Source organism: Conger conger, chromosome 12, assembly GCF_963514075.1.
Source record: "Conger conger chromosome 12, fConCon1.1, whole genome shotgun sequence".
In the NCBI taxonomy this organism is placed as follows: domain Eukaryota; kingdom Metazoa; phylum Chordata; class Actinopteri; order Anguilliformes; family Congridae; genus Conger; species Conger conger.
Window position 1 is genome coordinate 19,817,390 of NC_083771.1, and position 22,998 is coordinate 19,840,387.

Here is a 22,998-nt window from a genome sequence, read left to right on the forward strand (position 1 = left end):
AATAAATCTTATCTTGTTATTATATAGTCTGTAAAGATCAGATGGCAACCAATAGTGTGGCAAGAAGCCACTTTTGATGGGTTTTCTTTTTTGTGTATGACTAAATGTGTTTTTCTAACAACAATTTCTAGCTGTTACAATGTATTAAATTATTAAAACAAGTAAATACTAAACTGATAACCAAATATGTTTTTCTCAGTAAATCGACATTGTTTTATGTTGTTTTATGACGTCTTCCCCGTCTTACCACAAAGCTTTACAGTTGCGAAGCATATTTTTATTCCTTTATCCTGTGTTACCTTATGATGCGATTGTAAAACACGGAATAACGGAAATGCTACGAAATAATGGCTCGTTTTCCTGTTTGTCTCTCACCCACACTGAACACAGTCTATGAATACCCACAGGCGCTGTGTATGGAGCAGGACCTTGGAGAGCGCGCGGAGACGAGAAGGCAGGCCTAGCTTGCGCTGAGCGTCTCTCAGGTCGATTTGACACCTGCTAAGCGCCTGCTGTTTTATACTTCTCACAACGACATTATCCACAGTAGTCAGCCGTGTTTCCGCGATTACAAATATTTCAGGGAAACGTTCCCTTTCTCCGCTTGCTTCCGCGACGATGAATCTCACCTGACATGTTCTGTATGACTGAAACAAACATAATAGTTTTTTGTTTTGCTTTGGGACAGGTTCTAGAAAGTGACGTTGTCCTCTTCCTGAGGATTTTGGCGTAGAAAAATCCCCATGCAGTCTCACCTGATATCCTAAATAAAGAACCACTATCCATACTGTATAGTTCCACTCTACTGTAGCCTGTTTATTTCTGGATTAAGAGTAATAGTTCTCGTACATAGCTTCAGAATTTTTTTATTTAAACTATATTAACCATTTAATAAAATATGAAATGTGAAAAAACAACATAGCATTTAAAAAGCAAATATTAACATTTCAGTAATGAAAAGGCAGGTGTTAAATGCATAATTTCCTTTATTTTGTGACATAATATATAAGAGAAAATATAAACTTGTAGGCACGCATGATTTCTATACAGGCATTTAAATAAACCATTTAACGCACATAATTTAAGTAGTTCTGGATTTTAAAAATCGTTCAACAAAACAAACAGGCATACTGTAGATGTTTAAGCACAGGCCTTTAAGCAGTTTCCAGTTATCCATGTTACACATGACCTATGATCATTTTACATACTATTAATATTACTTTAAGAGCCGATAGGTTAATTGATCTTTCATATACTTTCAATACGCCTATTTGCAAAGAGCTTATTTATGTTGTCTGACAAATATCAAGGACATTTCCACATTTTATGACAAAGCTGTATTAATTTACAAGTAGTATCTTGCTTTTGAAATGTGAAGATCAATATCTGTCTATATAAATATAGCCAATACAGCAATACAAGCTAGTCATAAAACCAGGCCAATCATTAAATAAACAATACATTTCTAAAAATATATACATATGTGCTATTTCCCAATACTTAAAACAATGTGTTTCACATTGAATATGATTTTAAAATGTTGCAGATGTGTATGATTTTCCCCAAATGATGATAATGTGTTCAAATAAGAGGCAGAATACGTACGTAGGGTACATGTGGTAATTGCAAAGATGAAGTGAACAGGAACCCTTTGTTTTATTTATGTGTATGATATTTATATACATGGAAGCATTTTAATTAAAATGTATTTTCAGTCTGTATATTTGATTTGCTTTTTACATTCTCTAAAATATTGAGCGTAACACACATGCATATTATGTGTTTGGTCTCTACTACCTATTATGCTCTCTCCATATCGATCACCTGTATAATTATTCCACTGCAACAGCTGTTTAAAATATGTGAAAAATAAAAATTGGAGAAGCCAATTATTAAAAATATAACCATTTATTTTTAATTCAACAAAAAGGCAAGAACTAAAGAGACAATGTTCTGTTATCATTTTGTTGGCTTCCTTCGTGGTATATATTACTTTTTGTTTCCTGCCTCCTGTCAAATATTAGTTTCTCTCACATATTTTGAATATGTAAATAAATCTGTAAAAGAAAATAAATGAACTTGTTTTCTTTCTAATATGTTATCTGGTGTTCAGTGATGTCAGTTTTTGCATATCAGCACATATCATAAACAACTGATACAAGTAATAAATAAACCTGATTCAAAAATGACCCGTTGCCTCCATAACTCCCACTGCAGTAAGTGCCATAAACAGCTCATAAGCACAGTAATGCAAAACAGTAAATGTGCAATTGCTGTAAATCAGTAAAACCTTCACTCTCTGCCTTTTCATTAGAAAGAAATTGAATGAAATCTCCACAGATCCCAAAAGACTGTCATAATAATCATCCATCCATCCATTATCTAACCCACTTATTCTGGGTCAGGGTCACAAGAGCCTATCCCAGCATGCATTGGGCGAACGGAAGGAATACACCATGGACAGGCCATAAGTAATGGCAGCCCAATGCTGAATCAATCCAAGACCAAAAATGGTCTTTATCCTCTTTCTGTTTTAAAACTGGTTCCGGTGCTAGTACAGTTGGTGGAAGTATACAAAATCTCACTGTTATAGGTTTGTCTGTCTTAGAAATGATGGAAACCAATGTTTTTCACAATACATCTCAAATTGTAGGTGCAGTAGACAGTTTGTATTAATTTACAACCACATTACACTGTCATACTGGATGTATCCACTTCCCATTTTACTTACATTTTCTTTCTTCTTACCTTCTTTTCGCATGAAGGCAAACAAAAATATGCTACAGTGAAGTTATAGTATAACATAAATGCAAAACACAAGGAAACAAATTATACAAAAAAAACAAGACCACTGAGCTTAATGAAATGTCAATGGTTATGGTTACAATTCCCCTCAAAAACTAGTTAGCTGACCTTTCAACTCTTTCATGAACGGGTAGCTCCTCAGACATTCGCACGTATTGCTTCAGCATATCACTGCTCTTTGGAGGTCAATATTTACATATTCTACAATACATTTCTGAGGAAACATATTGCGCCAATTTAATTGAAAAAAAAACTCTGTTTTTTTCTTTGTTGTGTTCTTCTTTTCTATGGCCAAATCATGTCCGCCGTACGCTGGTTATAATGTCAGCAAGACCCATGCACCTCATTTTTTCTCCCTGCTCTGTGATTGGTGGAGGCCTATTCTGAATGCCTCTGATAGGCGGAGGCCTGCTCTGAATGACTCTGTGATTGGTGGAGGTTGAAAGGGTAGTCAAGCGTAGAAACCGGTGAAAGAGTCTTGCACTAGTACAAACTAGCAGATGAGTTCATTCTTTCCCTTCTGTTGCAAGCTTGGGGTGTATTACTCATTCAAAAGCATATTCAGTTTAGGAGTAGAACTGGTGTTTATTGTTGTTATTTAAATATAGCTTGACGTTGGTATTCTTCTTGCAAAAAGATAAGGGAAATAAGGAAAGCAATCTGACCGAAATCGTCGCTGAAACGGCCTCCTCCGTTCAGTGTTCAGTGTAAACTTTTTTGTCGTTTAGCGCGGTGCGTCGTGACCAGTGCGTGTCTTCCATCCCCCCTCACGCGCGGCCTCTCTCAGTGGCACTCTGAGCGAGCCAGAGCACCAGACCCCCCTCCCCTCCCTCCCTCCCCCTCCCCTCCCTCCCTCCCTCCCTCCCTGCTCACATGACCACACACTTCCCCTTCAGCTTCTCGGCCCGTTTCTGCTGCTTGTTCTTTTTGCCGTCGATCTGGAGGCTGACAGTCCTGCGCTTCTCCAGGTTGAGCAGCTCCTGGAACAGCTCCTTGACGTTGTGGTTGGTCTTGGCCGACGTCTCCATGAAGGCGCACTTCCACTTCTTGGACACGGCCTCGCCCTCGCCCGTCTCCACCTCCCGCCCGTGGCCCTCGTCACACTTGTTGCCCACGAGCATGATGGGAATGCTCTCCACGTCCCCCTTGATCTGGCACACCTGCTCGAAGATGGGCTTCAGCTCCTCCAGCGACTGCTTGCTGGTGACGGAGTAGACCAGGATGAAGGCGTGGCCCTTTGAGATGGACAGGCGCTGCATGGCGGGGAACTGGTGGCTGCCCGTGGTGTCGGTGATCTGCAGGGTGCAGATGCTCTTGTCGCAGCTGATCACCTGGCGGTAGGTGTCCTCGACGGTGGGGATGTAGCTCTCGCGGAACGTGCCCTTCACGAAGCGCAGCACCAGCGAGCTCTTGCCCACGCCGCCGGCGCCGAACACCACCACGCGGTAGTCATTGCTCTGCTCGGGCATGGTTCCTCACGGGACCTGGGTGCGTGGGGGAGCAAGCGCAATCTCTCACTGATCGGACATTTACTGTACGCACTGCCTCATGCACATAATCAACAGCGAAGATCTCCTGCTAAGTGCTTCTCACTAGCTCCGAAGCCTGATGTCAGGGCTTTTCAATATCTTTCCTTTAAAACTGCCATATCCCTGCCGTGTTGTGCTAATTTCCTAGCTTCAGTTCTGTCTTGAAACAGAATACGATGGAAATTTGTCATAATAATGAGTAATAAGTGATAATAATAATAATAACATTATTACATTGAACACATAATGAAACAAGTCAGCCCAGATAACAGGGTGACATGTGAACAGTTACTTTAGACCAGCAGTATGTAGGCTACAGAGAGAGAGAGAGAGAGAGAGAGAGAGAGAGAGAGAGAGAGAGAGAGAGAGAGAGAGAGAGAGAGAGAGAGAGAGAGAGAGAGAGAGGAGAGAGAGAGAGAGAGAGAGAGAGAGAGAGAGAGAGAGAGATGGAGAGAGAGAAATAGAAAGAGAGAGAAAGAGAGAGATGGAGAGAGAGAGAAAGCAAAAGAGAGAGAGAGAGACAGATAGACACAGATCAAGGACTGCCCCTAGGACCCCCAGTTTCTGCAGCAACAGCATTTGTTTCCAAGCAGCAGAAGAATGAGATGGTGCCAACATTTTGGAGGGGACCCGAAATTATGTTTTGCCTAGGCCCCCAAAAGTTTAGGGACCAGGGACAGCTCTGCGTGCACGCACACATTAGGGTATATAACTTTAGTCTACTGCACCTGACACATTCTTAACTTCCTGATCATACATTTCCGGACTCCAATTTCACGTAATGTATGCGCACTGCTTATGTACGTGTCAAAAACTACTGACAAACCAGACTTCGCATAACAGTAGCGCACCCTCGTCTCCATTTACATCCTACAACGGGATTAAAAATAATCCTCAAACCACAAACGTGAGGGCGACGTGCACGTGTCAAGCCGTTAAGAAGTAATACTGAGCGTTAATTCCTTTTTGTCCACATACAAGAGTGTCTTTCGACCGGGATTTCATCGATTTTATCCTCACAGCGCCGAGAATAAACGAAAGAAAGCTGGCCACGGTGATAGATTTCGAGCAATGTCTACAGCCTAACACCATATGCTTACTCAGCAACTACATATAGCGGAAAAGAGAAAGGCGAAATCAATTAGGCTACTGTACAAGACAATGCACTGATTAAAAACACAACGTGAGCCCCGCACCACGCCTGAAACACGGTTGTAAGTGATGAGGTTGAATTACAGCACTTCGTCGGTTTTTAGATGGCCAGCCCAACGGTGTAAAACTCAAAAGCCGGTCATTAATTTTTTTTAGTAACACTTCATGAAAAGCTCGCGCAGGCTATAGCCTATGCAAGTGACAAGCTTCCGTTTTATACTATAATTATAATTATAGCAGTAAACAAACATTGCGACCTACAGGTTTTGAGACCATTCGTGTCAGATTAGCTACCATTTGAAGCAAATCCCTATCGACCACAAACCCTCACTGACACTAGAATTTATCTGAAATGTAATGCACCAAATGTAGCTTTGCCAAACAGCAGAAGCCTCGACGTGCCGCTAATGCAGTCAAAACAAGAAATACCTCTACCGCATAATCTATGATGCTTGGCAGTATTATTAAAATGAATGTGCAAACCATGGAATTATGTGCAAACCATATAAATATAATGAAAGCTATGAAAGACTATGAAAGGTTATTTTAAAATTGTATGTGATCATACATTTTCTTATGATACAAAAACACGAATCATAACCCAAGTACTTACTGTAACAATGTTAGCGATGAAATGGTGAGAATCTAGACTTCAGATCTCATATTGAACCGAATGCCTCCAAATTAACGAGAGCCTTGCCCGTTTGTCTGCAATGAGGTCTGCAATGCCTCTAAAACCATCCGCGCGGAGGCTCTGATATTTAAAGGCGCAGCTTGCAGGAGAGATTTGCGTCCCTGCGAGGTTTCTCTCCCGATGACGTAAGGCGGAATTCACTGCTATCGTTCCCTCTTCTGAAACATGCGAACAACACAATTCAAGGGTCCCACGCAGCGTGGGCTACTTGTGTGAATAAAGGGGCTAATACCATTTCAAATACAGTATATCTGATATGTCTCCAGGAGCTGCTCAACTCCGTCGAAAAATGTGTAATGTTTCAAACTACTGTACTGAATTCATAGTCAAATGAATTGCTGCATGTGATTGAGAGCCGATTTAATCAGACCTCCTTGAGCAAGTGACCGTCTGAATACTTCTTAAGCTATTTTCCCCCAAAGTGTGCTCATGCAATCCTCCAAAACCGGGCAGTTTTGCATAAGAATGCATATGTATATACGTACGTGTCTAGATATAATTCATTATTTAACCCTGATAACTTATCAGAAAAACTGGAGCCTTTTGTTTTCACTACTTTGTGCACCTTCCCAGTGTAAATGATAACACTGCAGAGTATATATATCATTATGGTTTTTATGAGGAGTGGTCAAATATTCCCGCCACATTTGGGGTTATATTTGACCATTCCTGCTAACAGATTCAGTGAAGATTCTTCAGATCCTTTGGTCTGTGTGTGACGACTGCCCCCTTCAATTCAAATAACACATTTTCAATCATGATCAAATCTCGAGACTGAGTTGGCCATTGAAAAGGCAAAACTTTTTTTTTTTTTGTCAGATAACCATTTTTTGGTTTTTGAGGTACAGTATGCTTAGAATCATGTTGCGCATACAGTTTTTTGGCCGAATGTCTTGATAAACGTTTCTGTTCATGATTCCATTTTGGCCTCTTTGGTCTAATTGAAGTTCCTGAACTTTTTCTCTGAGGAATTGTTATTACAGTGAACTATAAGGGCTCTCTTCTTAATGATGTTCCATATCGTAATTATTGTTTGGCCAATTCTTTTCATATTTCTCAACCTCACAATGGCTTCCTTGACTTTCATTGGCACAACTCTGGTTCTCATGTTGACAAATGCCAATAACTAAGGCAACCAAGGATATTTACTTCCAAAGGATTTGGTTTTGAAATGCATGCTAAATTGGATTGAGGTCTGGTGGTTGACTTGGCCCATCAAGAACATTCCTTTTTTTTGGTTGCATTGGCTGCATATATTGTCCCGGTGCATGATGAGGCATCGTCCAATCATTTCTTTGGATCTGAGCCGACAAGATGTTTCTGTTTACTTTGGCTTTGTTCCTGCTGCTGCCATCAGCAGTGACATCATCAATGACATCATCAATGTACGCAACAGAGTCAGTTCCCGTGGCAGCCATACATGTCTAAGCCATAACACTACCTCCACCACATTTCTCCACACTTTCCTCTTTCCATCTCTCTGGTACAGGTTGATCTTCATCTCATCTGTACCTAATACTTTTTCCAGAACTCTGCAGGTTTCTAAATGTATGTTTTTATTAACTGTTACCTGGCCATTCTATTCTTGAGCCTTACCAGGATCTTGTGGTGAGCCCTCTGAGGTTATGCTACCATAGTCTTCTCTTGATGGTTGACTTTGACACATCTATGCCTACATCCTGGAGAGTTGAACAGTTACAGAGGGAGTTTTCTTCACCATTCGAAGGATACTTCAGTCATCCACTACACTGGTCCTCCATGGTCTACCAGGTCACTTTCCATGGCTCAGATCAACAGTGCATTCTTGTTTCTTAATAATGTACCAAACAGTTTATTTTGACACCTAAAGTTTTGGCTATGTCTCTGATTAATTTATTCAGATTTTTTAGCCGAATGATGGCCAACTTTACTGCCATTGAGACATCTTTAGTCCTCATGTTGTGAGACAACAACAGACTCCAAGTGCACATGGCACATCCTAGAATCAACTCTAGACCTTTTGCTGGCTCTTTTATGCATGAAGTAATGACGAAAACTTAACACACCTTTCCAAGAAACATTTGAGCAGCCAATTGTCCAATTACTTTTGGTCCCCTAAAATTGGGTGGACTATGTATAAAAGGACAGTAATTCTCATATGGTTCACCCAATCTGGATGTAAAAACCTTCATATTAAAACAGTCTGCACTGTTTTACTTCAACTGCTTTCCAAATAGGGACTAGACGGTATGTGTTGTGTCCTTACACAAGACAATTAGAATTCATCTTAAAATATTAATAAGAGGACAGATTTAAAAAGTACATTATGCATCTATGGCATGGCCAGGGTGAGTACTCAATTCTGCTTGGCTGATTGGGGAGTTTCTTCACCTCTGTGTTGTGTGTGAAAACCCTTTCTGGACTGTGTTGTTGTATTGCTTTGTGTGTCATAGCACGCTTTTAAATGGCACAAACAACGATAAGCAAAACAACACCCATTGAAGAGGAGCTGTGGTCCTCTGGGCATCCAGTCTTTGACAGGTCAGACAGATTACATAACAGCAATAACATCAAATCACAATTACGGCATATGTGTGGGGTGGCCTGTAGCGTAGTGGTTAAGGTAAGTCACTGGGACACACAAGGTCTGTGGTTCCTATCCCGGTGTAGCCACAATAAGATCCGCACAGCCGTTGGGCCCTTAACCCTGCATTGCTCCAGGGGAGGATTGTCTCCTTCTTAGTCTAATCAACTGTACGTCGCTCTGGCAAATGCCAATAATGTAATGTGAAAGAACTGTTGAGGAGTCACTTAATTTTTTTAACCTTTTCGCCCTCTAGTGGCCATTTATTATCCCTGCAGGGGTTGTTCACTCAAAGGCAGTAGGTGGGCGAGTGAGGGAATCTGATATTACTGCCATCTTGCTAAAGAAGCATGCACCAGTAATACACCGCACAACCCCCCAGGAACCGAAGGAGTGATAGGGCCGCTGGTAGCCTAGTGGCTAAGGTACATGACTTGGCCCTGGAAGGTTGGTGGTTCAAGCCCCAGTGTGACCGTGATGCCGGCTGCGTAGCTGTCAGGCCCTTGATCAGGGCCCTTAACCGCTGCATTGCTCCAGGGGGGTTGTCCCCTTCTTAGTCTAATCTACTGTTATTTGCTTGAGATAAAAGTTTCAGCTGATTAACACATCATCATCAGATATTATTAATTTACCATTATCTGCATTTCAAGTGGTGGGTCCATGTAACAAAATGGCAAAACCAAAAAAAAAAAAGTAAAATGTATTGAATTTTATGTAGTGCTTTTATCCAAAGCCATTTTGAATTAATGCCTCTCACTGACTCATTCACACACACTCACAAGCCAAAGGCGAAAGGTTGCCATTGAAGGCACCAATCAGCTTGTTAGGAGCGTTTGGGGTCTTGCTCGGGGACACTTCGACACACCCAGGGCCAGGGATCGAACCGGCATTTCTCTGACTGCCATTATTATCTTGATGATGATAGTGACACATACAGCAGCAATCAAAACGATCTGAAATCGACTAAAATGTAGCCATGCATGTTTTTGTTTGTGCCTGCCTCTGGATTGCTGAATGACACATCATTTATATATCAAACCAAATTATTGTTTTGGGAAGTCTGCAGTATACAAAGGGGGTCTGTAGAGATGTGTCTATAAGCCATCTCCAAAATACAGTACATGCTCCAGTCCAGCGAAGTACACACACTGCCCCCTGGCGGATTTGCGACGAATAACAATACAAGTGGCGTGCGACACAGCCATTCAATCGTTCCCGCTGTACCTGGTGAGTGAAATCCATTTCTAGCCTTTTTTTCCTTAGAGGAATCGTATCTGGCGACACATACCTAAAATGACGGTGAGAAGATACAGAGACCGAAGTGCCGAACGAACAAATCTGCTTGTTTTGTTAAAACTATACGTTTATGCTAACGGTTTCATCAAGGTTCATCATTTAGGGAAACATCACCGTCAAATATGCGATACTGCTCATTTTAACGTGCGAAATTCTACCTTGTCATTATAAGCGTCTGGCTGCCGTTCTAATCCAAATCGGCTGACATGCATATCCGTAAAAACAAAGCTAGAACAGTGCACTGTTACTGTCAAATCAGAGTCAATTATAGATCCAAGTTCAAGGTATAAGAGAAATAGGCCTATGCACAGTTGTGAAGAAATGCATGCATACAATTATAAGATGTGGAATGTGCAGCTTTCAGTATTCAGAAATGTATTTCAGTGCACATATTCTGTGTATATTCCAGTTAATAGCAATCCAATCCATAAAATGATTAATGTTTGCCTGTTATGAACAGTATTTTTATGTCAGTCTATGGCGTGCAAAATGGAAAAAATGCAACCGTGAACGATAATACTGTCCTAGTGTGTAAGAGTGGCAGGGCACAGTAGTCAGTGCCGCACAGATGCACTCTGCCCTACACGGCTATCTAGTGCAATCTACCTCATCTGTACAAGCTATTCACAGTGCTAATGATCACCAAACAACAGGTCAGCTAACAATGGAAATTAATGAAGAAATGAATGGGTTATATTATATGAAGTGTCTCCACACATATCATATATTATGTCCACATAGATTTTTGTGAACTAGCTCATGATGGTGTCGGGCTGCATTATTGCATTAATTCTATGGGATTTGTGTGTATCGTTTGAATTTAAATGATGTTCGTGTTACATGTGCATTGTACTTCCCTGGTAGCAATGACCTGATTACATTTTAATGACATTCTTGTTCAAACTTAAAGAGAACGCTCTACATATAATATTGAATCTGCCCCATCCCATACAGAAACCTACAATATATGGACATATATAATGAAAACTGGCATATATGATACATATAATACTAGATTTCTGTATGGAATGTTGCTCAGAAAACTGATGTTTTGCAATGGCCATCTCAGTCTCCAGGTTTGAACCCAAATTAAAATTTGGGGGATTTTAAAATAGTTTGAATGAAGAAATGGTCAAAGATCCCCTGAAAGTGTACACTAATCTCCTAAAACACTGTAGAAGAAGACTCAGTATTGTTATGCTTGTTATGCATAGCCACATACGGTCTTGAATACATTTAATTTCAGTAAATATCAAAATATATAGTTATATATGGTCTGGAATATATCTGACATATAACGATGTATGGCCTATGAATAAATTATGTCAATATATCTGGCATTATGTTGTCTTGAATGGCCTATTAATTATTTGGATATAATGGGGAATATATGTAGGGTCCACCTATATATTTCAATGTATAATTCAATGTAATTATTGCAATATTTTGCTATATATTGATGTTGCATCAGGGATAATTGTATTATTTTATGAAATCTGATTTGTTCATCTTTGCCAAGGTGAGAATTAGACTGTGCTGTGTATGCAGAGACAAAAGCCCTGTCTGTCGAGGAGACGTCTGTCTGTCTCTCCTCTGGGAGTTTTCTTTACCTCATGTGTTATTTGGATGTTTATGCCTGTTTGTTTGTTTTTCTCTTTTTCTTCATTTTCTGCTACTCCGTGCAGCATCTTCAAGTCACTATTCTGAAAAAATCACTAGAAAAGATTGATTTGATGAGGACAGTAGTAGGTACAGTTGTGTGTGTGTGTGTGTGGGGGGGGGGTGAAAAGTATTTCTGTGTCTTACATCTTTCCTCCAGTCTTTGTCCAGTAAGTTCCTCTCAAATTAGTTTTGCTCTGTCTATATTTAGCATCTATTTATTGCTTGGCTCTTAGACTTTCACAACCTTTTTTGAGCATGCAGCCTGTTGAAGCAGCTTGATATTTACTGAAGCAATTGAGGTTAAGTACCTTACCCATGTGCACAGTTAGCAGTGCCCCAGCTGTATTCAAACCTGCAACCTCTGAATTATAAGTTTAATATCTCAGTTTAATATGCATAGTGTTAGACTGCCAACCACATGTGCATGACAGAATACATGCATAATATACTGTTTCCACACTCCTACAAACACCTTTCTTTAAACCTTTAAGGTGTGAGCTCACAAATATGTGATTAGAATGTTCTTAGCTGAACATTCTAATGCTTTAATTCTAACATTCTACTTTTAATTGAAAGCAGGGGAGTTCTAGAACACTGAATTAGAATTTTCATTAAACATTCTGAAAATCCTAGCCTGCAAATGTTTATGGTGGCTGCAAATTGTTTTGAACATAATGCATATGCTTTTGCGTATTTGGCAGCAGCCCCCGTAAGAAAACAGCCTGCAATTACTGCGTCTGTTGTGTAGAGACGCAGAAGGACTTTTGTTACACCCTCCTAAATGTGTTTGTACTCCAAATTCCCCTTGTCGACTCACACTGTAGAATGCTAGAGCGGTTTGCATGCACGAGTGGTTGTGGTGTTGAGCTTCAATGTGCTCTTTTCCTGCCTTGTTCTTTTGGCCATGTTTGTTTTTGCATAGATGCTGGAGGGACCATGCCCATGCCAAGTGCAGTCATCTGTAATGTAGTTATGCACATGGGTACAATGTTCACTAACTTCAGTACGGATTCAACTGGACTAATACAATTGAAAGACACTGGCACATGCAATGGCGGCCTGTCCTGTAGTGGTTAAGGTCCATGACTCGGACACGCAAGGTCGGTGGTTCGATCCCCGGTGTAGCCACAATAAGATCCGCACAGCCGTTGGGCCCTTGAGCAAGTCCCTTAACCATGCATTGCCCCAGGGGAGGATTGTCTCCTGCTTAGCCAAATCAACTGTACGTTACTACGGATAAGAGTGTTTGCCAAAATGCCATTAATGTAACGTAATGTTAAAAAACTGTATTTTGTGTTTCCTTATGTTCTCCTTGTCTTATATTACATTTTGTATGAAAATGTGAAACCATTTAGTGGGACAAATATGCAAAAATAGAAGAAATCAAGAGGGGGAAATTGCTGAGGTTTGCTGACAGTTATAGTTTCACAAAAAGTGAAACTAAAGAATAATAGTTACTGACATAAGCTTTATTTTCCAACAAAGTAAAGTAGTGCACCTTATTAATGATTCAATGGAATCAACCAAAGTCTTATATATCTCAAATAAAAAATGTATTTCTGCAAAAAAGCAGGCTCCACAATTATTGGCACCCCTGGTTCAATACTTTGTGCAAACAGCCCTGGCAAAGATGACACCCATGAGCATTTTCCTATAACTTTTCATACAAAACATGTCAATGGTGCGTATGACCAAAATGTTCCATTTGGAGAAGTAATGGAAAGACACAATACAGTTCTTTTAGATTGAGATAAACTAAATTAAAGTAAAATTGTATTGCCAATTTCACTTTGTTTGATTTTATCTACAGTAGAGAGTAAATGTACTGAAATACTGAGATTCCTGAATGTTTGAATATAATATAGATCATTATCCATATTATTATATGGAGCTTTTTCCCCCCCAATTTTTATTAAGGGTTTATAATTCTGGAGCCCAATGTAGATATAATTCATCTTTATTGCAGTGTTGGAATTCAATACATAAACTTGGTTCACAATCCAAATATATTTTGGATTGGAGGTTTGCAAAATCATATGCTCTCATTTGATTTGTATAGCTATTTGAAGAGTAGTTTATGCTTAAAAATAATTGTTAGGTAGCGTTCCGTTTGTTAAGAACATTATTATTCAGATCAGTTAAGAACATTATTAGAACATATGTGTTACACCAGAAAGGGCTCACCTCTGCTACTACTGTGTGGACTCCTCCTACCCCTACCTATAGCACCCAGCCATTATTGCCAGTTAATGGGGTCCCCAGACAAATTCAATTCTATGGTTACTCTAGGATAAAATTCCTCATAGTCAGTGCCTGCTAATGTAGCCATAATTCAGCCTGTGGACACCACCACAAAGCCTGTCCTTAAATGAAGTTAACTTAGCACAGTGCTTCAGATAAAAGGGGGAAGTCAAACATTAAAAAAACGTAACTAAGGAAGTTGCAGCAAGCTACTTAAAATGAGGAACTGTATCTACACTTCCACATTGCATATTGTACCCTGTAAAAGCTAGTCTCAGCCAGAGCTGGGTTGGACATACGAGAGTATTGTGGGTTGGAAGGAGAAGGGAAAAAAAGGCGTTTCTAGTAAAGATAGAGAGCTTAGGTTTCTGTATGTGTTTTAGAATTGGTGCAGTCTCTCAGCCTGATTGTTCCTGGCCCTACAGTTGTGTCTGAAAGTCCTGTGCGTCAAGCGTTGCTGTATCCTGTTCAGTCCACTCCTGCAGTTGAACATGGTCACTGCCGCCTGGGGACGCTGGTTCATCTAGAGGACAGTGGGCACATCTTTACAAGGTAAACATTTTTAAATTGTTTTCGACGTGACCTTTTATTGTTGGGATGGTTCCATTTCCAAACCTCTGTCTGTGAAGCAGAGACTGGAGCTCATTCCTGGCTGTGGATAAATCCATCTGTTCAGTGGAATAGGTGGACCGTTTCGACTGCTGCTGTAAGACTTTCTAAATATTCAAGGTCAAATAACTTTATACATACCACCATAAAAATCAAGAATTGATATATTTTCTTAAATATAGTCATGTAAAATTTGTAGTTTTAAAATTTGCTGAATAGTTTCCTAAAGGGGAAACTGCCAGCTTTTCACAGAACGACACTCGAGGAAATTATGATCAGTATTATAACCAGTCTGCAAAAAAGTAAGAGCAATCAAGAGTTGTTTTGGCTGTCATGAATGATATTTAAAAATGACATGTATGATTCATTCTAGTAGTTTTATGTCACAAAGCATACAGAATGTCAAAATGAAACACATCAATAGAAGATAATATTTGTAAATTAAATATAAATGTGAGATCTACTGGTAATTCTGCTATTAGTTTAAGTACTAAGAGAAATAGTGACCTCAGGACAAGAACTAGAACAATGGTGTTCATCATAGTTAAGACATGATGTAAATTTGGAGAAATGTATTTCATTAATTATGGCTGACTGAATCTACCCTAGTATTCACACAAACTGAAAAAATGAATGTGACTACTCAATTAAATTCAATGACATTCTTCAGATATTGCTATGTTAAAAGTAGAGTACATGTATATTTATATTTCTTTTTGGTTTTTAATATTTTTATATATCGTTGAGATATAAAGACGAGCAATTTAGAAAAACAGTCTTTGTAATGACAAAAACTGTTACCGCCAAGAGCTTTTCAAGTGAGGTTTTTACTGCAGCATGCATTTTACAGATACAAATCTTTGGTTTTTATGGTACTAACATACATTTGAGACATACATTTGAGATATGTTTTTGACTTTCTGTAATTGTATTGAGAAATTTCCAGTTGGAATGATGGTTCATTTTGGTGTGAATTGCAAATGCAGTTGCCTTATTGCTTTACCCCAATACTGAAATTCATCAAGAAAAAATGTTCATAGCCAAATACACAAATGTCTTATGCATATTGCATAGTTTAGAAAATGTATGGTTATTTATGATTATTTTTAGAAAAAAATGTATCCCAAAAACCAAAGTATAATAATTGCTTCAAAATATTTGTATTACAAATCTACAGTATAGCCTGCTCTTTCAGTCCATCAGAATCCAAGCAGATAGGGTTAATATTGTGTTAAGTAGAGAGATATGTCTTGTACTTGAAGCTGACTTCCTTTGATAAACTCATTGGTGGTTTTACATTGCAAATGTTACTTTCATCTCAAATATTTGAACAACGACATGGGATCCAGGGGCTACCAGACCCATTATTTAGCAGTGGGATTATTCTCAGGTTTTACACATGTTTATTTATGTACATACATATGCACTGTATGTCCACCTCTTGCGGTGATATGTATTTTAATGATGGCAGCCATGCTTGGCCTCACTTGAGCTTGACTTAAACTTGAATTTTAGTAAATACTGGCATTCAAACAAAACCTTGAAGACGTTGAGTCCAGAACTGGTTAAAAATGTGTTTGTATTTTTTATTGTTGCTCTTATTGCATTCTCAGTACAAAAAAAAAAAGTTAATATATCATGATACATACAGTAGTACGGTAATATATAAAATATTACTTAAAACAACAAAATTGTAGGCTCATTATACCTGCAAACAATCTATCTTTTATGTGATGGTAAGAGAACAAATGAAAAATGAGTGTGTTACTAATGGGTGTTACTGGTACGGCTTGACACACACAGATTTAGCCTAGTACTGACTAAATTGAGTTTTGGAGAACATTCAAAATTGAATTTAATCTAGGACCAGGCTTAATCTGTGTCCGCAAAACTGTCCTTTAATGTTACATACTTATGTGGATTCACTTAATTTTCAAACAATGTGTATTTACCCCTCGTGCATTGATACTTCCTACAAATGGGCTGAAGATTCAAAAAGAGCTAGCGTCACACGCTCTATACTAAAGTTGAAATACAGGTCCTTATTGGGAATGGCCTGCTCGTTTATGTGAATGAATATGTTCCCCGTGAAGGCTTCTGCTTGTGTGTAATGAAATGATGAGCTTTTAAGAGCAGTAGATATAGTCACAGCCGACGCGGCTGAGCCTCGGTTATTTTACGTTTCCTGTGGTCGAGAGTGGAGCTGTGTCTGAAATTTATACTGCCAGTTGTGTGTCATGCTCATATTTTAGCACGCTTGAAAGAAAACAGTCCAGGCCTCTCAACAGGAACTGAAATAATAGTACATAAAATGATTGCAACCGAAATTGAAACTACAATAAATTCTCACGGTAATTGTATGTATTGAAATATAATAAATCACCCAGCCATTTTATTTAATGCACTGCATATAAAGTAAGAGGAATACAATAGGATACCTGCTCTGAAGAAGTCCTCGTAGCTGAAATGCATATGCTTGGTCATATTTCAGTACCCAATGAATATGCAAGTGCAACATGCAGTGCAAGTATACTTTCTGTAAGGCTTAGAAGGCTAATAAAAATAATAAAAAGAAACTTACTTGTTGGATGCACTACATTGTCCTTATTTTTCCCCTCTGAGAACTTTATTGACCTTTATTTTTTTATATAAATATCAGCTAATCTGAAATGGTCTTAATTCAGAGAAGAAATGTTGTTAATGTACTGTATTTAATAATTGATTTGAATGTGACTTCATGGGTCTAATGGCGCTAACCAAAAGGAATGCGTCAGCCATGAAGACTTTTAGATGCTGATTTCAGAGCTTACCATCCAGACTACCTGTGTGGTGGAGTCTATAAATAACCGTGTGCAAGTGTATGATGAGGGCTGATAGGTCTGAGCAGAGAGCTCTGCTGAAAATGGAGTCCGTTTTGCACACCCAAAGTCTAATCAGACATGACCATTTCCTCTCAGTTCAGTTAAGTACAATCATTTAAACATAAATTACATAGAAATACAGTAGTTTGCAGTGATAATTAAACATTTAACACAAGATAAATCAGAAACCAAGTACTATTCAAGTATTTATTTCATGTAATATTGGTTAATGTAGATGAAAATAAGTAAACAGAGAGCTCCTTCCTTCGTGCCATTGTGTTTAACACTGTGACCCTGCTCAAAGTTTGTGCTACCTGAAATACTGGAACAACTGACCGTCAGAAGTAATTTTGCAGGATAATGTTGCTTCAAACCAGTATAAACAAATTGTTTAGCATCAACAATCATGGAATGAACCTTCAAACATGCATTCATGCTTTGCATGCTATATATATTGTTTTTCTATTGTTTTACAGACAAGGCTACAGAGACATTGAATTAAGATACAGTATCAAATGGCTGGGCAAATAAAACCAATTCACCTTTTTCTAACTTAAAGTCCATAACTCAAAGGGCGCGACTGATCTATGCTGTTGGGGAAAGGTTCCATTCTCCTGCGTTTGACTTAAGTACTATGAGTGCTTTTTATGGGTGAATGGTTTGCTGTCATATTGGCAGGTATTTTATGGCAGGCATTTTATATAGCGCCTTTATCCAAAGCGCTGTACAATTGATGCTTCTCCATTCACCCATTCATACACACACTCACACACCGACGGCGATTGGCTGCCGGGCAAGGCCCCGACCAGCTCGTCAGGAGCATTTGGGGGTTAGGTGTCTTGCTCAGGGACACTTCGACACAGCCCGGGCGACTGCCAGACGACTGCTCTTACTGCCTGAGCCATGTCACCCCTCCATATTGGTGTCCATTGTCATGTTGCACTCTGTCACAATATACTACCAACTACTTGCTATGGAGGTGCCATTTTATGGGGTTTTTTTGAGACTTGGTGACCCCAAGACGCAACCAATCTCGGCAACTCTTAAACTGTTATCCATGGGTTCTTTATGGCCTCAATCACCATATCCCTCACCGTCCGTGAGGACAACATGCACTTGCGTCTGCTTACTGGCAAGTTCCAGTCCGACCATTCTATATGTTTACATTTTTTAAATTATTGTACTTACTGTGCTAAGTGGTATGTTTAATCAGTGATGTATTTTACCAGATGGTCGATTGCCATCTGTGTCTTCTGAATTGACATTGGCTTTTCCCATGCAGATAGATGATGGGATTTTGCACGTTTGCTGCCTCATCATCCTTTAGACTACAATGAAGAATTTCACTGTTTTATTTTATTTACAATAATTGTAAAGGGTGCCAATAATTTTGACTGAATTGTTTTGAGGAAAAATTAGATTACTTAATAAAAAAACATTGAAACATGACAGGTAATGTATTGAAATAAAAGCATACGCCCATGTGTTTGAACATAAGATATACTGCAGATTATTATCTACGTTGTTTATTATATGCAGCCTTTTTTCTTCATCTTTCTCATCTTCCTCGTCTGGAAATCGAAGCAAAGCAGCCGCTTTGTCGCTTATTTGGTCCGGCTGGCTTTCAGTTTAACATACAAACGAAAAAAGAGACAAAAGTCAAACTGCAACGGCTAACCATCGAGCCATCGGTGTGTGAAAGACTGACTGACTGTGTGAAAGACTTCAAACGCAGACTGAAGACTCATCTCTTCAGGCTGCACCTTTCCCTCCCTACCTCACCACCATGATTAGCCTTGTATATGCCATAGACATGCCATAGACTATAATGGCACTTTTATAGTTATATATAGATATTGTTGTGTTTTGTATTAGCTATTGTATTGTTGTACTCGCGGGTATTCTAGCTGCCAACCATGGTATGCTAGTTTGGAAGTTGATGTTTTCTTCAAGGGTTCCGATTGTATCTGTATGGTTACGCAAGGACTCGAAACTGTACTGTCCTCTCAGGTCCTCTTCGCACTTGTACTTGTGTTTGATCTGCACTTCGTTGTACGTCGCTCTGGATAAGAGCGTCTGGGCGGCCTGTAGCGTAGTGGTTAGGGTAAATGACTGGCACACGTAAGGTCGGTGGTTCTAATCCCGATGTAGCCACAATAAGCTCCGTACAGCCGTTGGGCCCTTGAGCAAGGCCCTTAACCCTGTATTGCTCCAGGGGAGGATTGTCTCCTGCTTAGTCTAATCAACTGTACGTCACTCTGAAGCGCTAGCCTGCCGGCAGTGGTGTGAATCAGACGGTTTAAAGCTCGTCATGTGCGTCTGAGTTGCATTCCCAGCGGCTGGCTGTACTGGTGTATTTTGTGCGGCTCTGCAAGTTTAGCGTGCGCCTGAACGCGGAGCTCGAAAACCCGCAAATATTTAGTTTTTTTTCTTGTCACCTCAGTGCCATTCCCGGCATTACTGTGAGTTAGTAGCTCATAGCTGTGGTTCACAGCTCTTGCGTGTGACCAGCGTGAGCCTTTTCAGAATGAGTCTGTGATCACAGCGAAGGCCCCACGGGCCTGTACAGGGTGGGTTGTAGTCATAGGCCGCGTAGGAGGTCGTTTGTGGTGCCATCCGTCTGGGGTGGGGGTGCCAAAAATTGGTCAGCGATCGCTCGCTCACCCTCCCCCACCCGGTCCGTAGAAAGGCTAGAGTCTTTCCTGTCCCTGCACGACAAATATTTTTATATTACATTACATTACAAGTCATTTAGCAGACGCTCTTATCCAGAGCGACATACAACAAAGTGCAGATCAACCACAAGTAAAGTGCGAAGAGGACCTGAGAGGACAGTACGGTTTATATATCGCTGAGATATAAAGACGAGCAATTTAGATACAGTCTTTGTAATGACAAAAACTGTTACCGCCAAGAGCTTTTCAAGTGAGGTTTTTACTGCAGCATCCATTTTACAGATACAAATCTTTGGTTTTTATGGTACTAAAATAGATTTGAGACATACATTTGAGATATGTTTTTGACTTTCTGTAATTGTATTGAGAAATTTCCAATTGGAATGATTTCATTGGTTCATTTTGGTGTGAATTGCAAATGCAGTTGCCTCATTGCTTTACCCCAATACTGAAATTCTTCAAGAAAAAACGGTCATAGCCAAATACCCAAATGTCTTATGCATATTGCATATTTTAGAAAATGTATGGTTATTTATGATTATTTTTAGAAAAAAATTTATCCCAAAAACCAAAGTATAAAAAATAAAAAAGTCCTTCTGTCCCTGTAGGAGAAAAGAGAATTAATTTTCCTTGTAGGGAGGCTATTGGCTATACTTGCCAGACAATACGTTAGCTGACTCGTGTTTTAGGTGACTCCTGCTGTGAATTGCATACCTTTGACAGGCTGATGAGCTATCTAGGTTCAGGAACAGTTTAGTTCCATTTAAATGGCAGCACCATGGTAGTGTGCAGGGAATGGAGGGAGGGGGGTTAGCGGTGTTGAGGAGGGTTTAATACAGCTAAAAAATATATAACCAGGGCCCAATATTTCAAAACCTTTTTTTCTTTTTGGATAGGATTTCAGTAATCTGATAGGATTAAATCTAAAAATGTGGTATTCCAAAACTAGAAGCTATGATCCTGATCTAAAAATTGGCTAAATTTTGTAATCATACCTGGAATCTAGATATAATGTTGGTTTTAGGTATTTAAACATTTTAAGGTGGAGATTAGGATAGGTTTGATACTGAAACTCAGGATAATCTGGTTCCCGCTGAAAGGGAGGATTCAGGATGGATTTAAGGTGGATGTAGGGCCGTGTGCCGCACATCTTAAATTTTTTATCAAGTGTACGTAACTTAAATTGTATATTTCGGTGGGATTACATTACATTACATTATTGGCATTTGGCAGACGCTCTTATCCAGAGCGACGTACAGTTTATTAGACTAAGCAGGAGACAATCCTCCCCTGGAGCAATGCAGGGTTAAGGGCCTTGCTCAAGGGCCCAACGGCTGTGCGGATCTTATTGTGGCTACACCGGGATTAGAACCACCGAGCTTGCGTGTCCCAGTCATTTACCTTAACCGCTACGCTACATGCAATACACATAATGCTATGTTTTCAGAAGTCCTGTACCACCGTTGCATGTGTTGTATGGACTTATTTTGACCCACTGTAACTATAAAATGTCAGAGAATATACAACAATTTTTATCTCAGATTTCTTTGTGATTCTGGTGCCACTTTCCCATGCAGGTGGGAAACATACAGGTTTTTCTCACGGGTTTTTCCTATAGGCTGGTCATTTGTGAGACAATAAGTAGGCAACACACAAAGTGTCAAAGTTTTATTTTCCAAAAATGTTGCATTCAATGAAATTATAGCGTAAAAAAAACATAAAAGCAGTCAGAAACTCTTGGAGGGTTAAAGATGGGTTTAATGCTTTGGGATGTCATTTAAAAATATATTATGTTATCTATTCTAAAATAATTACCAAATGGGTTGGTCCAAAAACAAGAATATCATAGTTGTTCCTCAGAAAATGCGTGCTTGCGTGAATGCGTGTTTGTGTTTGTGCGTGTGTGTGTGTGTGTGTGTGTGTGTGTGTGTGTGTGTGTGTGCGTGTATGCGTGTGTGCACGCAATCATACGGACATGAGTGCGGATAGCAAATTATGTAATACCAGATCATATTGCAGCTTGCCTTCTGATTTTGTTCACACATGAACTTCAGTAGTCAGCATTTACTGTATGAACACACATTTCTCTGCCAGTAACTCTTTTAATAACAACTGGCAGACACAGTGGGCCTCTGTGACTAGTTTTGGTCACTCCTGGAAGGATGGTGACATATATTGTAGGCATAAAATCCATGGAGGCTATTTTTAATCCTTTAAGGCGTAAGATCATAAATATGTGATTAGAGTGTTCCTATACATTCTAATGCTGATGTCACAGTCACCACTTGAATTGAAAGTTGTGGTAAAAATCTGTACTGGTAATTAGAATACTGAAAGAACATTCCAGAACATTCCATATACATTTATTGTATTGTAAAAATAAAGTCAAATAAAACATGCACCTTACTTTGGAAAAGTCTTAATGATTACTGTAAATGTTGCATTGTAAATGTCTTCACAGTAAAATGTTCAGTGTTACAGCAAATCATCTTGCACAGAATACTTTTTACATAATGACCCCTATTTGATTCTTATGTTCTCTGGGTTGAATTAGCACTGGACATTTTACTGTGTGGAGAAGAGACTCTTGTTTTCTAAAAAAGAGAAAATTACTTTTAACAGGTTCAGTTTCTTAAAAACCTAAAAGCATATTTTCAGCTTTCGACAAAATTAACATGCAAGGTATAATTTTATGACATCATTCAATTTATTCATAACCATTTGACCACCAGGTGGTGAATGATAAATTCAAATGGTGATGAATGATAAATAATAATAATAATAATAATAATAATAATAATAATAAAATTATAAACTAATGTGAGACGTAAAAGTATGAAATATAAACAGAAATAAAACGTGTGTGGCCTGGAAACGCTCAAGATCTACTCGTCAGCAGGATGCTTGGAGA

At 39.3% G+C, this 22,998-nt stretch overlaps 2 protein-coding genes across 3 annotated transcripts in view; one reads left to right on the forward strand and one right to left on the reverse strand.

Moving 5' to 3' along the window:
* Positions 1 to 3,674: 3,674 nt before the first annotated feature.
* Positions 3,675 to 6,224, reverse strand: LOC133105481 (GTP-binding protein Di-Ras2). The gene is made up of 2 exons (XM_061215618.1): positions 6,100 to 6,224; positions 3,675 to 4,289 (listed from the first exon to the last, which is right to left on the reverse strand). Exon 2 carries the CDS (start codon positions 4,272 to 4,274, stop codon positions 3,675 to 3,677), a length of 600 nt encoding a protein of 199 aa, XP_061071602.1. The 5' UTR covers positions 4,275 to 4,289; positions 6,100 to 6,224.
* Positions 6,225 to 14,173: 7,949 nt separating this feature from the next.
* The window catches only part of syk (spleen tyrosine kinase), a 35,279-nt gene continuing 26,454 nt past the window's right edge, over positions 14,174 to 22,998 (forward strand). For both annotated transcript variants that reach the window (XM_061262926.1, XM_061262927.1), the window contains exon 1: positions 14,174 to 14,494. The gene's annotated coding sequence lies outside the window, so the exon portion shown is untranslated. The remainder of the gene's footprint in view (positions 14,495 to 22,998) is intronic.

Excerpts from the sequence above, each read along its gene's own strand:
- LOC133105481 (XM_061215618.1), bottom strand. The coding sequence starts at position 4,274 with ATGCCCGAGCAGAGCAATGACTACCGCGTGGTGGTGTTCGGCGCCGGC.